Source organism: Tamandua tetradactyla, chromosome 3 (genome assembly GCF_023851605.1).
Source record: "Tamandua tetradactyla isolate mTamTet1 chromosome 3, mTamTet1.pri, whole genome shotgun sequence".
NCBI classification, from domain to species: Eukaryota; Metazoa; Chordata; class Mammalia; order Pilosa; family Myrmecophagidae; genus Tamandua; species Tamandua tetradactyla.
In genome coordinates, this window is record NC_135329.1 from 144,742,961 (window position 1) to 144,759,033 (window position 16,073).

The 16,073-nt window shown below is 36.5% G+C and overlaps 1 protein-coding gene across 12 annotated transcripts in view; it reads left to right on the forward strand.

Moving 5' to 3' along the window:
- RAPGEF4 (Rap guanine nucleotide exchange factor 4) overlaps window positions 1-16,073 on the forward strand; it is a 328,672-nt gene that overhangs the window by 194,062 nt on the left and 118,537 nt on the right. For 3 of the 12 annotated variants that reach the window (XM_077154162.1, XM_077154161.1, XM_077154163.1), the window contains exon 1: window positions 4,340-4,518. The exons of 6 other annotated variants lie outside the window; for them this stretch is intronic. Coding sequence is in view for 2 of the 6 variants with exons in the window: in XM_077154157.1 (XP_077010272.1) it covers window positions 9,382-9,426 (45 nt within the window). In the remaining 4 variants the exon portion in view is untranslated. 3 more of the 12 variants (XM_077154159.1, XM_077154157.1, XM_077154164.1) reach the window with 3 other exon arrangements.

Genomic DNA, 16,073 nt, shown 5'->3' on the forward strand with positions numbered 1-16,073 from the left:
AGAGTTATCATAATAATTAAATTCTGATTACATCTGTATTCCTCTTCTGAGCTCCGGCTCTATCCTTGTTAGGTCTTCCTCTTTTCATAATGTTGACTTTGAAGGGCTGGCTGGGAATTCTGGTCCTCTGCTGAACCACCCACTGCAAACTTGGGTTCAAGACCTTGCAGTGCCACCACCACACTAGCTGTGGGGCCTCGTGCAAGGTACTTGACATCTCGAAACACCCTGGCCTCATCTTTAAAATGAGAGTGTTGGTGGTGCCTACCTTATGAGTGTGAATGAGATAATCCATAGAGACAGCATAGAGACAACTACGCTAGAGCTTGGTCAGTGTTAGGATTATTATTATAATTATTATTTGTTAAGTCTTATATCATTTTCTAGCTGACTTCCTCTGAAAAATGTCCTACCCTGATTAAGTTACTGTCTGTTTGGCTCTTTTACTCTCCTTAAAATACCCTTCTTCAATGAACCTTTCCATTGATATTTTGCTATTTAAAAAAAATAGCTTTGTATCTGAGTAAAATTCTAGATAATCAGGCTCCCTTTTCTTCATCAAGAAGAGTCTGAAGCAGTGAGCTTTAGAGACTAAAGTAGCAAACTGATGTTACCGCCGTTTTGGGCCCGGACATCCCAAGGCATGTTATAACAGATAATATGCAGATCACTAGCCGCATAAAGATATTAAAAGGACCTTTTGCCTTCCTCATCAAGGGACTGTCGGTTCTCTGGAGAGTACACACAGAATGGCCGAGCCCTAGGAGGTCTGAAATGTTCTAGGCTTCAAAAAGAGGCTCTGTCTTTCTTAGGCACACATTGACCTTTAGGTTGGACCCCCTTCGGTGGACAAACAGGGACACGCTTTTAAGCGGGAGCCTAGCAGCTGTTGTCACATAGCCCACTTCATGGCAAAACAGGAACATGAAGTTTTCAGAAAGTTTAGATAACAATGAGCTGTAAACAGTATGTTGCCCTGAAAAATTTGGAGGGCTGGCCAGGCATGCTCCCCAGCGTTAGTGGTGTTATACGTCTATTTGTAGTAGCTTGGGCTATTCTGAGTCAAATTCTCTAGCAAGCAGGAAAGTATACTTTTTCTCTTTCAGCAAATAAAGCAAATGTAACATCATCATGCGCTATTAGAAAGCTTTCCAATGCCATCAAAGTAAAGCAAATGAGATGAAAGACATCCAGGAGTACAGTTGAGGCTGTAGAAAGATAAAAAGAAGCCTAAGAGCCTTAAAGTGGTGTTAATTGAAATTTTTTCTTTGTAAGAGACAACTTATATTATGGTGATTTCTTTTATCCTCCACTATCTTTATATTTGGGACAGTATTGTGCTCCCTTTGTTTTTAAATAGCAATAATGTGCCTATGAACTGAAATAAAATGCTTAGACTGGTCTTTCAGTGTCCACACAAATTCTCTGTGGAAAAATCTATTATCCTTTCCAGTTCCCATTCTTGGTTTTGTTAATCATCCTGTTTAAATTTTAATCAAATATGCAGATGTCAAGTGATGTGTTTTGCTGCCTCGCCAGCTTTATTTTATCTCCAGATGCAGCCTTACCTTGCATACAAAGAAGTTTGTTTTTCTTTTATAAATTGTACTTGGTTAGAAACAATGGGGCCGGCACTTGCTTGCTGGATTATTTTGCCTACTACTTACTGTAACTGATAGGGAAATCATTTAGTTTTAGATGATACAAGACATTGGAATCTATAAAATCGAGAAAAATACTAGAAAAATGACTGTTGAGACGATAAAGGAGGTAGATGGTTTGGGTAGGGTTGTGGCTATTTTGTGTTGTGTGTTTCATAAAGAAATTCCTCTCCTCTTTGATCTGTTTAAGTTGTATTTTTTCCCTCTTGCATAAATGCCATACCTGACTGGCCATGTTTAACATAAAAGTTAAAAATCACGATCACAGGAAAGCTTTATAATTGAACATATGGTTCCTCTTTTAAAAATGAATTATCCTTTTCTGTTTTGCTACTGAATAGTAATTGCTGCTTATTGTGTTTCACCCTTTTGAGAGGGCAACTGTTATAAAGTTTTATAGTTTTAGAAGTTTTAAGTTTTCTTCCTCAATGTGGAGGGAGCTGGTGAAACAGACTCAGTTGGAGAGGAAACATAGAAAGATAATTCCATTACCTTACTTACACACTTCTGCTTTCCAAAAGGGTGATTTGAGGTCCCAATGTTTTAGGCAATTATAGTATTTGAGTGTGTGATTAGCAAGCTTCTGGCTAAATTTTCAAAATTTTTAAAAATAGGTTTTATAATTTGTATTTATATGCATGTGTGTGTGTGTTTTACACTCCCCCTTTACACTCTTGCTAAATATAGAGGAGTGCTTTTTCAATAGGAAGTATAATATAGATTAAGAGCTCAGAGAGTTTCTCAAGGTATAGAAGAACTGATGCTAAAAATTGGCAATCAGCCGTCTGTGACTTTTATAAAAATATTTGGCATGCTAGATTGCTTAAAGCAGGAGTTTCTCAAACTAAAAAATCATGGATCATACATATGAAGAATCATTTTTGGAAGTGTCATCAAGGCATAAGGCTTTTTTGGCACCCCCCATTATTATTATTATTTTTATATTAGAGCATTTGTTGGTTTACAGAAGATCATGCAGGAAGTGCAGAGCTCCCATGTAACACGCCCTCCCCCACCACACAGCAGCTTTCCCTGTTATTAATACTTTGCGTTAGTGTGGTACCATTTTTACAACTGATGAAACACTATTATTATCATGATACTACGAACTATTATAGTTCATAGTTTACATTAGCATTCACTGTTTGGGTTGCACAGTTCCATGGTGGTTTGTTTGTTATCCTGGTAATAAACCTAAAATTTCCTATTTTAATCACTTTCAAATATACAATTAACTGGCCTTAATTACATTCACAATGTTGCATTACCATCACCACCATCCATTACCAAATATGTTACATCACCTCAAACAGAAACTCTGTACCAATTAAGCATTAACTTCTCACTCAGTATCCCACTCTGACCTGTTTCTGACTCCATGAATTTGTAAATTCTAATTATCTCATGTAAGTGAAATCATACATTTGTCCTATTGTGACCAGCTTATTTCACTCAACATGGTATCTTTAAGATTCATGCCTCTTAGTAGCATGTATAGAACTTTATTCCTTTTGTATGGCTGAATAATATTCCACTGTATGTGCATCACATATTTTGTTCTTCCATTCATCTATTAATGGCCACTTGGGTTGCTTCCACTTTTTGTCAGTAATGACCAATGCCACAGTGAATATTGATGTAAATATCTGTTTGAGTTCCTGCTTTCAATTCTTTGCAATATATACCTAGAAGTGGGACAAGGAATAAGGTTTTAGATGGTAAATGATAAGGTAATAATTTGAACATCTTGTGAAAATTATTCTCATTAAGGAGAGAGTAATAGAATAATAATAAGTAATTATTAGGGTCAAAAGGGTTTTTCAGTAATATATTTACATTTATCTCCATTGAGTAAACAAATTAAAATATTTTCCACCTATTATATGACATCTTCTACAGATTGGCTGCAGTTCTGGGCCAGATGAAGAAAGAGGAAATTGTTTATCCACATACAAACAAAATGTATGGATAAAATCAATGAACTTACCCTTCAGATATAGAAAATAACTTGAGATGATTGTTATGTGCAGGAATCTCTAAGAAAATGTTTCATAAAGGCCTGTCATGAAAAAAAAAAAATGTATGAAAATCTTAGGTAATCTCATAACCCAGTGTAAAGCCTTTCAAATCCAGCTTTAAAACATTTACTGTTCTCAACCAACAGTTTTCAGTGAAACATAGGTTTTAAAACCGTGCTTTAAAACATGACTGATACGTATTCTGAGTTTACCAAGACATCTTGGCCAGAGTCCACAGGTTACCCTTGGCGGCCGCTTTTCTCTACTCTAGGGTGAGAATGAATTAACTAATGCTGTCACCGCTCTACAGCAACACGTGTGTGACTAACCAGTGGTGCCAAGCTCTGTATAGAAGAACAAACCAACAAAATGCTGAAGATTGTTAGAAATCCCTGGGCCTGCTTGCTCTGATTTTGAAGGACAAATTGCTTATCGTTCACATGAAGATTAGATTTAGCAATGTTGCTGGCCCAATCCTGTGAGGTGTGTCGTGTGTAAATACTCATTTCTTTAGCTGGCCTATTAGAAAGCATAGCTGAGTGAGTTAAGACTTGCTTTGCCCCACCTCCTGGAAACACTAGTGACTTAGTGTCACAAGTGCCAAGGACAACTTCTCCTCTCAAGTCTCTGAAGAGATGTTTGTTTATGTATTTGTGAGTTATGCATTTTTTGGGACGGCGTGTCCTTGCTGAATTTCTTTTTCCTTTTTATTCCGTCTGCTCCTCTACTCTGTTATAAAAGCTCTCTTGCTTGCTCGCTTCTGCAGTTGGTATATTGATTGAATTTTTAAGAATATATGGAATTGCCCTTCATCTGAATTGCAAATGTAACCTCCTAAGGTAATGTTCTAAAAACCCGATCCTTCTTCTGTTGTTAATCAGGCCATGTATTGGTGGTGTTTGAATGTTTTCTTCTCTGCATTGTTCGCAAGACGTGCTTGTGTAAAGATTGCTTGGTCAGAGTACATATATTAGGTATATTTGGGTGGTAGCTTGTTGGTGTATTTTAGAGATTTTTGTGAATTACAATTTGGTGATTGTTTCAACTTTCTAACTTTTAGTTTCCTTATAATTTTTCATTTCTTTTGTGAAATAGAACTTCTTAATGGAATTGCCATGTGTTGATTCTCTAGGGCTGCGACTGAGTTAAACCGTATAACCCTGCTCTGAATATGTTCTCTTAATCTTTCCTGTGATCAAAATTGAACTTTGGCAAGTTATCCCAGAGAATTTGAATATTGTTTAATGTTTCAAAAAATAAATACCTAAAATAAACAAGGTTCCCTGATGTTACTAGCCAATTGCTATATCCTGTCTCACTCTAAAAAATGGCATGACTTTGACGTGAAGCTTCTGGAATTCAGCCTGCAGTTGAGAATCAGTTTCACTATAGGCAGGGGCAGGGAATATGATGCGTGTTAATGATAATATATAATGCTGCTGATTCCAAAGTTAAGAGAGAGTATACTGCTAGAATTACTGTAGGAATATTTACCCTGTACTGGAGACAATTATGATCATCAACAGTTACTCTGGGCTGCTAGCACATTATCTTAATTGGTTGTGAGAATAAAATATGTACTATCAATTATGTTTGATCTATTTGAATTTTTATTGTTCTTGTTTTGGGAAATTGAGACCAAATCATCTGCAAATATGTCTTATATTTAGGAGAGAGAATTGTAGCGTTCTTATATTTTATAAATTAATGTAGTGATTACGTGTCATTTGGGATTTGGATTCTTTTCTATTAGCACTTCTGTGTCAGACAGGCTCTCCTGTGTTCACAGATATTAACACATCTATAGTCTTTCTCTTTACCATTAGGTAAAATTACATTGATGATAGATAAATGCATACACATATGCACATTTATGTACACATATATATACCTACATGCCTATATATATACACTCATGTATACACATGTACATATGTATAAAAGTGTAACTATAACTATTTCCATTCTTTAAAATTTCCAGAAAGGATATTGTAAAACCATTGTTAGTAATATGATCCAGAACTGTTCAGAATTCCTATTGCTGGTTTTTATAACTGTTAAGGTCCTCTTCACTTCAGTTTAGTTTTATTTTCTATTTTCCTTCAATCAAATAATGACTCATAAACACCCAGAGAATATGCCATCCACTGCTTGAAACCTTTAGCAAACATTTATTTATTTTTTATTTTATTTATTAAGCATACCAACATACAAACACAAACATTCTTACCACAGGATCATTCCATTTTACATATATAACAATAATTCACAATGTCATCACATAGTTGCATATTCATCATCATGATCATTTCTTCGAACATTTGCATCAATTCAGAAAAATAAATAAAAAGAAAACAGAAAAAAATTCATGCATTCCATACCCCATACCCCTCCCTTTCATGGATCATTAGCATTTCAATCTACTAAATTTATTTTTAACATTTATTTCCCCTATTATTTATTTATTTTTAATCCATATGTTTTACTCATCTGTCCATAAGGTAGATAAAAGAAGCATCAGACACAATATTTTCACAATCACACAGTCACATTGTGAAAGCTATATCATTATACAATCAATTTCAAGAAACATGGCTACTGGAACACAGCTCTACATTTTCAGGCAGTTCCCTCCAGCCTCTCCATTACACCTTAACTAAAAAGGTGATATCTATTTAATATGTAAGAATAACCTCCAGGATAACCTCTCAGCTCTGTTTGTAATCTCTTAACCATTGACACTTTATTTTGTCTCATTTCTCTCTTTCCTGTTCTGGTCGAGAAGTTTTTCTCAATCCCTTGGTGCTGCGTCCCAGCTCATTCTAGGATTTCTGTCCCATGTTGCTGGGAAGGTCCACACCCCTGGGAGTCATGTCCCACGTAGAGAGGGGGAGGGCAGTAAGTTTGCTTGTCATGTTGGTGAGAGAGAGAGGGGCCACATCTGAGCAACAAAAGAGGTTCTCTTGGGGGTGACTCTTCGGTGCAATTTTAAGTAGGCTTAGCCTTCCCTTTGAAGGGTGAAGTTTCATATGAACAAACCCTAAGATTGGGGGCTTAACCTATTGCTTTGGTTGTCCCCACTGCTTGTGAGCATATCAAGAATTCTCCACTTGGTAAAGTTGAATTTTCCCCCTTTCTCACCATTCCCCCAAAGGGACCTTGCAAATACTTTTTTATTCAGTGTTCAAGTCATTCTGGGATTTATTGGGGCATCACTGTGGACAAGCTTACAAAATCTCATGCCCTACTCAAGGTTCCATGTACTTATGGTGTTCAAGTAAGCTGTCCGCATAAGTTATATTAGGAAATACACTAGTTGAAGTATGAATTTTGTACCAAATAAACATTTTTTTGCTTTAGTATCACACATAAGTTAAAGTTTTAAAATATGAATTACCATCTATTTTTAACACCGTGCAGCATTGACATTCCTTCGTTCTTCCTCATGCAAAACATTTTTAAATTTGTGCATTTAGTCACTATCATTATACACTCCAGGCATTCCTAGATTATACCATCTCAGTCTTTATCGCCTATCTTTCCTTCTGATTTCATTTGTGCCCCAGGCCTCCTCCCTCTATCATTCTCACCTTCATCTTCATTCAGTGTTCTAACATTGTTGTACTACAGTTAGGTAGTATTGTGCTATCCGTTTCTGAATTTTTACAATCAGTCCCAAACAAACATTTATTGATTTTTTGAATGCCAAGCCCTGTATGGGGACATGAAAATAAATAGAAAATGACACATTCCTTCAAGCCAGGCAATGGAGGCAGACACGTGGACAAATAAGGACAAATAAGGATGACAAAGTATTGCAAGGGCACACAGGGTTAGGAGAAAGTGGCGATTATGACGTGGGCTTAGGAGTTCTTCAGACTTGAGTTAAAGTCTCGGTTCTGCCACTTATTAAAGGGAAACAAGTTATGTAACCTCCTTAAGCCTTCATTCCTCTTCTACTAAATGGGAATAATAGTAGTGTCTTCCCGCAGGGCGGCTCCAGGAGCATTAATGAGATAGTGAGTGCATGAGCTCGCCTCTGTGGTATGCTTTGTAGGAACTTGAGGCAGGACTGTGCAGAGCCCCTCAGAAAGAAGGGGCAGGTTCAGAGGAGGTAATGCCCAATCGGACGCTTGGTGGAAGGTAGATTTTACCCATATGGAAGGGGAAGGATATTCCAGGCCAGGAACATTGCATGAACAAAGGAACAGGTAGCACAACTTTCTCTTTCGGGTCTAAATCATCAGATCTAAAATCAGAAACTGTAATTATTTGGGGCACTATACTTCCTAAGCATCCCTTTTAAGACCTGGCCTTAGCTTCAGGCACTTGAGGTTCCAAATGAAATACCACACTTTTTCTTTTTCCCTAAAGCTTGATCAATTTGGAGTATAGAGGGGGAATTAGCTTGACTTTCCCCCTATTTGTAATTCCAGTGTATCATACCTTCTTTTTTAAAATGACACAGCTACATAGCTGATAACTTTGAAGCCTATTGTTTGTTTACTCTGACCTCCAGCTCTTTTTCTTCCATAATTGCCCAGTCAGTGCTCCCACATTTCTGTTGTTCTTTTTTCTCTCTTTTGGATGAATTATTCTACCCAGCTTTCTATTTAATTTTGCCCTCTTTTTCCTTCTTTAGATTGTCAAGGTAATTTAAAATTTCAATCTAGTTCTCTTAAGTGCCAAACACCCCATCCAATTTAGTGTCATTGTCTAATTTAATAAGAATGCTTTTGATTCCATATCCCAGGCATTAATAAGCATGTTAAATCTAGCAGCATTCAGCCCAAGACCTAATCTTGTGGAATTCAATTAGTTTGTGTTAATTTATTTGCATACGTGGTAAAATAACCCCATCCAGATATGAAAAAGAAACTTAAGAAAGCATACCATGAAAATACTGGGTAAAATAAGTGCCAAGTCTTTGAAATCACTACTGCCCTGCTTTCACACTCTAATTATTTCAGAGCAAGGAAAGAGAAGAATTTCTATCTCACCGACATCAGTATGACCCAATCCAGTATTCATTCATTGTTACAAGTCTGTTTCTTCACAAGTACCTGTTTATCAGGGTTTCTGTCTCTGACACTTAATAGCCAGTGCCACTAAACAGATCATGAAGCTTCAGTTTCCTCACAGATAAAATGGTAATCCCTGACCTATAATAATAAAAGGGTTGTTGGGACATCAAATAAGATAAAGCATGGGGAAAAAGTCAAAACTAGGCACTGCTTTCAAATATAAAACATTATTGCTCCCCTGGAGCTTAATTCTAAACGAGATCACCTCCCTCCCCTATAGCCTCAGTCCCAGGACACGTTTTTAGCTTAGGGGGAGAGGGGGAACGGTCTGCCCTTGGGGTCCTGTTTTACATAGAGAGTGGGTCCGGGAAGCTTCCTAGAGGTCCGCTTGCATCCTGTTAGATGCACTTCTGGGAAGACTTCAGGATGCCAAATGGAAAGTCGTTTATCTTAATGTCAGTATAATTTAGCTCAGCCAGGGGAGGGAAGAATTCCCAAGTCACACCAGTCTGTGCTGCTGTGCTGTAATTTGATAGCCCATCGTAAACAAAGTGAGGAAACCACACCCCAAAGTTCCTCCAAAGTTGACCACAAAGATTGACCAGGGTCGAGTAAGAGCAGGGACATAAAGATAAACTGGAGAAAGCATCTGGCTTGCTTGGGACACTGCAGAGCGCCATGGAAATGATCACCGCAGTCTACCCCGGACTTTTTAGTTTTAGGGTATGTGAGTTTTTAAGATATGTTTAACCAATTCTCCTAAGTGTCAAAGCATTACAACCTTCAGCTGAATAGTAAAGGTTTTTTAATCTAATGAAAAAAATAGTTCTGGTATTAGTGAGATTTTTCTTGAAGTGATTGAAACAGGTAATCTTCTATTTTCTCCACACTTTTACATTTTATTTTCTTCCCTTTTCTCTTTTGTGTCGTGTATTCAAAAAATACTTGGGCTCCCTCTGGTGGTCGTTGAAGTGTTTTTGCATGTCTAACCTTAAAACTGAAGTTTTCGTTACATGGCACAAAATATTTGAATGAATGTGGAAATTTTAATAGTAAATGTTATTTTCTTATGCAAGATGCCTGGAACTTGGGAACATCCAAGTTAGCCAAAATATCTAACTCATTCATTCATTCATGTGTGAATATATATATTCTTCTATTTTGGTATGTTGTCAACATTTGGCTTTCTTAAATTACGGGGGAGAAAAAGGTGGTGCTATCTACAAGTTCGTGGAGCTGTATTGGGTGCCTATCCTGTAAGTCATTCTACTAATCAGCAAGATTTAAAAGAATGCTTACCATCAGACCCGAGTTAGGCACTGTGGGAAACAATTTGTTACTCACATTTTAAAAACTTATAAGAACAAGCTCTTCTTTGACAGTTGAAATGCTGTATTGTTTCTTTTTCTCCTTTAAATCATATTCCCACTCTATTTACTACGTAGACTTTTATCCATTAAAATGTATTGTTATGATTGAAAGTCTCTTATTGATCACCCTCTTATATATTTCAAAATGTGTATAGGAATTTTTAATGTGTTAAAATTTTTTATCATAGTCTCTATTAAAATTCCCCTTCTGGACTGAGTTATGAGAGTTAGTACAAAATTATCAAAACAAAATAAATAATCTATACATTTTTAAAATAAATGTTAAACATTAATGCAGATTGCTATTGGAAATGCCTCACTGAATGACTTTGGTGCTTTTAAAAAATGAGTTAGTGATCTATACAAAATAGGAGTTTGACATCAATTCTGTTTCTGTTTTTAATTTTTTGTCTGATAGCTCTGGGAAATCTTGTTCACATAAATAAGCAGATGGGAATGAAAATAGATTTAAGTCATAGATTTACTAAATTCTTTGACTCTTTCTAGGGTGCTAGAGAGATAGAGATGATGTAGTCACAGTGAAGGTGGCAGGAAATGTCACATTTGAGATGATTTTTTGAAGATAAAATCCATTCCATAGGATCTTCTGATGGATTAGATGTAGGGTGTGAGGTAAAGAGAAGACTTATGGATGACCTTAAGTTTTTGTTCTGAGCTTGTGGAAGAGTGCAGATGCCATTAACTGAGAAAGGGAGAACTCAAAATAAAGTGGGTAGGTTTAGAAACCTAGTTTGAAGGTCATATACTAGACAGTAACCAAGACTGAGATATGATTAGATTGTGTCCTTACCTATCCCCAGTCAATAGCTAATGACAATAAACCTTCGAGTAGAGAGTGATGATGAGATTGGATATTGGGTTCTTGTACTGAGTAGTTTGTGCCTAGAGCATGAATGAAATGAGAATCTCTAAAAGAAACAAAATGTGTCAAAAAGAAAACAGCAAGAATTTTATTAGGTTGATTTCTCCTCTGTTATATATTGTAGATTTTAAGATAATTTGTTCATAAGTAGACTCTGTGTATAACTGCAGGTGTCACCTTTCAAATTAATAAAAGATTAATTTATGGACCATTTCAAGTACAAATGGTAAATGAATCAAACTAACAAAGCATTGCTTAATAGATATCCTTAGGGACCTAATTTAATGAATAAGTAAATGGATATTATTTGTAACTTAGCCCACAAATTATTTCTATAAGAATGGGTGATTTTAAAAGGCTGTAGCCTGCTTGAAACAATTTGTTTTCTTAATTAGTTTAATCATTCTCTCTATAGTTTCCTACACTACTAAATGGGTTAATAACCCTGTTCTTCTTAAATAAATTGATTTTTTTCAGCCTAGCCACAAATTCCAATTATAAAGTTTGAACAGTGAGATAATTTCAGAAGAGTAGGAAAAAATGACATTTCATTTTATCCTTTTCATTAACTAACATTCATTAAGTGCTTACCAAGTGCCAGGTTGGACCTGTACTTGGCTCTGGAGATACACAGTCCAATAAAACTTAGTTCCTGACTTCAAGGAGCAAACAGCTTAATGGGAGAAAAAGATAGTAAGCGGATATTATATCAGAAGTGGTACTGGGAGTTAAGTGCCAAAATGCCTTTCACGCTGTAAGAGCCACATCACTTGAACCCAAAGGCTTTCTGAGAAAAGAAAACTTCTTTGTTCACCTTCCTGCCTACCATCCTTCACAGGCATATGGTTACTAAGTTACTGTATAACTCCAGACTATCTAAGTTGCAGGGGGCAGAAACCCATATCAAGCCACCCAAAAGCAAACAAGGCAGGAATTTGGAGGCTCACATCACCAGTCCAGAGCACAAGAAGGCGAGGAACTGGCCTTGAGCTAACAGAAGTCAAGGGCTTTACTTACTTCTGCTTTTCTCCAAGGCTGCAAATGTGGGCACCAATAGTTCCTGGTTCTTCCCTGGAAACTACAGCTAGAGCCTCCTGGGGGAGGACAGTGATGGAACTAGGGTGGGTCACGTAGCCCCTCCAACCCTTCTCAAAGCCAGTGTGGGTGAGATTCCACTGGGGGTTCAGCTCCGAAGACCGGAGCAAGGTCCGTGCCCAGAAGAAGAGGGAATGGGAAATAGTAGCTGTTCCCTGATCCTCCCAATGATACATATTCAACTGTCTGTTAAAACATCAGTCCCCTTACTCTGATGTACTCAGATAACATCATAATGCAATCAATATCTCATTTGGGTTAGTCTTCATCCCTTGTTTATAAAGAAATAGGACAGAAGCACTTATGAGAATAATGTTGACATTACATTTTGCAATAGCTTTGATTGCGATAAGCTTTAGAGAGTCCATGCATTCCATTCAGTCAGAATCATAATTTCTTTTCCACTGTTTTCTTAACGGTTATGATGTGGAGATTAAAAAGATTTGATGTTGTTAAATCTTTTGAGCTACTTAGATGTGGGTGCTGAACTAGTATGTGACATAAGAAATCCCATTTTTCATAGAATAATACAGAAATTCTTTTTTATCTATTGGATTTTAGGTCTTTATAGTCGGTGAGCCTAATTTACATTCAGATGGATTATTGAAGTTTATATCATGTGCCTAAAAGGAAGTGTGTATGCCAAAAGTCTAAAATGAAGTCTAGCATGACAGTGGATTTAGAAAATAGTGTACCTTTTTATGATCATAAACATAATAGTGCTTGTATAGAGTATTTGGAAATATAAAAGGATTTTAGAAATGCACCCATAAATGCCTTCAGCCTGAGCTGTGTGTTTATATAGTTGGCATAGTAGAAACAAATCACATATAGAAACAAAATTTAGATCACACTGTTTATTTGATTTCAAATCCTACTTTTTTCAAATAAAGCAGTTTTGACAGACTGTTGTTTTTATTCATTAACATTGTCACTGCTATATTCAGGAATTATTTCCTCTCTGATAATTATTTTTAAACTGTTATCTTTATCTTTTGTTGACGTTAGCATTCAATCATCCTCTTCGCATTTCTGGAATTATTTTCAGTTACATTGCTGTCTTTTTCATTCTTGATATTCTAAGTTTCCCTCTGTATAATTTCCTTTCTGTCTGAAGAACTTCCTTTAGAAATTCTTTTAGAGCAGGTCTGCTGGCTACAAATACTCTCAGTTTTCCTTTTTCTAAAAATGTTTTTAGTTTACCTTCACTCCCAAAGGATGTTTTCACTAGATACAAAATTGTGGGTATATGGTTCTTTTCTTAAAGCCATTGAAAAATGTGAGAATTCTGCGGTCATTTGAATCACTGTTCTCCTATAGGTGATGTGCTGTTTTTCTGTGGCTATTTTCAAAATTTCCTTTATCATTTGTTCTCAGCAGTTTGATTTTTATCTGGATATGGATTCCTTTGGTTTTATCTTCTTTGGCGTTTGTTCAGGTTCTTGAATCTGTAGGTTTATGTTTTTGTCAAGTTGAGATTTTTCAGCTATTATTTCTTCAAATATTTTTTAAGCATTGTGATCTTTCTTTTCTCCTTTTCAGACTCCTATGACACAAATGTGAGATTTTTTGCTATTGATCCACAGCTCTCAGAGACTCTGTTTTGTATTTTTACATTCTGTTCATTACTGAGATTTTATTTGCTCATTTGTTTCAAAAGTGTTCACAATTGCTTGTTTGAACAGTTTTATGGTACCTACTTTGAAGTCTTTGTCAGATAATTCCAAAGTGTGATATCTCATCCCTAGCATCAACTGATTGTCTTTTTCCATATGAATTGAGATTGTCATGGTTCTTTGTATGCCAGGTAATTTTGAATGGTATCTGGACACTTGAATATTGTATTATGAAACTCTGGGCCTTTTTAAAATTCTATGGTGAATGTTGAGGGTTTTGTTTTTGTTTTTGTTTTTGTTTTCAAGTAGCCCACTTGGTAAGGTTCAGATTGAAAATTCCAACCTACCTTCTGTGGGCTCTGGTTCCAACATCAGTAGTTTTCAAAGCCATTATAGTACTGCTATTCACATCAGTCTCACAGGTGTGCTTCTCACTGATCATCTGGAAATGGGTCAGGGTCTATCCTTCATTCAGTTCTCAGTCTTTCGTGTACTGTTTATGACCAGACCCACAGGCACAGGTATCATGCATAACAGTATGACATCACTGTGCATGTTGGTCTTTATCTTCTAGCTGAGGTAGTGTTTGTCAAGTTGTTCCACTCTAAAGTTACTCTTCCCCTTGCCCCTTACATACTGTACACTTGGAAGGAAGTCACTTTGCGTAGCTCACACTTACACAGTAGGGAGTTATGTGCCATCTATTTTGGGATGGAGTACCTACATAAACTATTTGGAATTCTTCATGGGAGATATATCTCTTTTACTTTGGGTTAGAATATAATTCCATTTTACTTATTTCGTTGCTCAAATTTTCAAATTTAGCCATTGGGAGCTCTTTCAGTTGGCTCCTGTATCCTTTAACATATTACCATCATCATGGATTTCTTGCTGTTGGGTTGTTTTTGTTGTTATTAGCACTTCTTTGCTTTTTGACACTACAAAGTGATCAAGGCTGATCTTGTATATTACCTGCCCCATCCTAGAAGCAGTCATTTCTCTAAGGAGCCCTGTTTCCTTTTATTAGAGAATGGTATTAATAACCAGCATCTGGATGCTAGGTGTGCTTGTTGCTTCGTGGTTATAATTGTTTTTGGCCCTCTGAGCTGACAAAGCAGGGAAATTCTTGTGTGTAAACTAACCCATGTATGTATATGTATCTATAAATATTTGTATATTTATCCAACTGTATCTTTATTTAGCTAAACATGAATTCACACTGATTTGTTAACTGTAACCCATTACCACGTGAATCATTTTAGCATCTTCCCCTTGCTTGTCTGTAACCGCCCACTCCAACAGAGAGAAATTTGGCTCCCACTGTTGACTATTTATGTTGTTGTTCGATTCCAGTATATGTGTATAGTGGCTTTAGAATTGTTCATCTATACCCCCACTGGAAACAAACTTTTTCAATTAGAGTAGAGTACTTATGCTCAGTTCCTTTTGCCTTTAGTGTTACAGACGCAACTCATTTCTAAAGTTACTTAGGTTAGCATTTTGCCCACCCTTACCTCATTCCCTTTAGCAAAGCAGTTTCATACATTTGTATTACAGTCAGATTCTTTTGTTTCAGTCTGCACTCAACCTGGAATTCCCTGACCTTTTAAATGCTTTTTTAAAAAAATTGCGTACATTGAGATTCACTCCTTGTCCTGTGAAATTCTATGGATTTTTGACAAATATGTAATGTCAAGTATCTATCATTCAGTATTATACAGAATAACTTCACTGCATAAAACATTCCCTGTGACCTAGAGATACACAGAAGCTAGAGATGAGTGAATGGTTAGCTAATGAAGTTGAACTTAAATGTAAGGGAATGGACAGAAGTGAAGGCATTTCATTAGTGGGTCTATAAGTAATACACCCATATTGAAGGTGAACATGATGGAAAGGGTTATATAGAGCCTTGTATCCCACTGATTAACACTACAAATATAAGTAAATTCTTGCATGAACTACTTCAAAGTTATGACTCTTGTGCCGAATCAATAATAGAGAGTATAGGGGAAAACTACGATTGCATTCTATGGTCTCTCTTTAACAGAAAGGCATCAACAGTGCCACAGTAATACTTAAGGGTAAATACTTGAGAGGGGAGGACAAGAGTTAAAGGAGGTTTGAATTTTCTAAATGGTGAGGGTGTGTTTACCGGTTATTTATCTCTTTGGAACAATGAAAATTGTCTAAAATTGAGAGTGTTGATGATTGTACAACCAAGTGAGGATATTGTGGGAAATTGATTATTTACTTTGGACATTATCCATGATGCCCAATGGATGGAGGTGGCTGAAGGATATATTGACTGAGAAGTTGAATGGCGAACTGTGGTATATACATATGATGGAATATTGTGCAGCTACAGGAAGGAAGTCATGAGGCATGCAACAAGGTGAATGAACT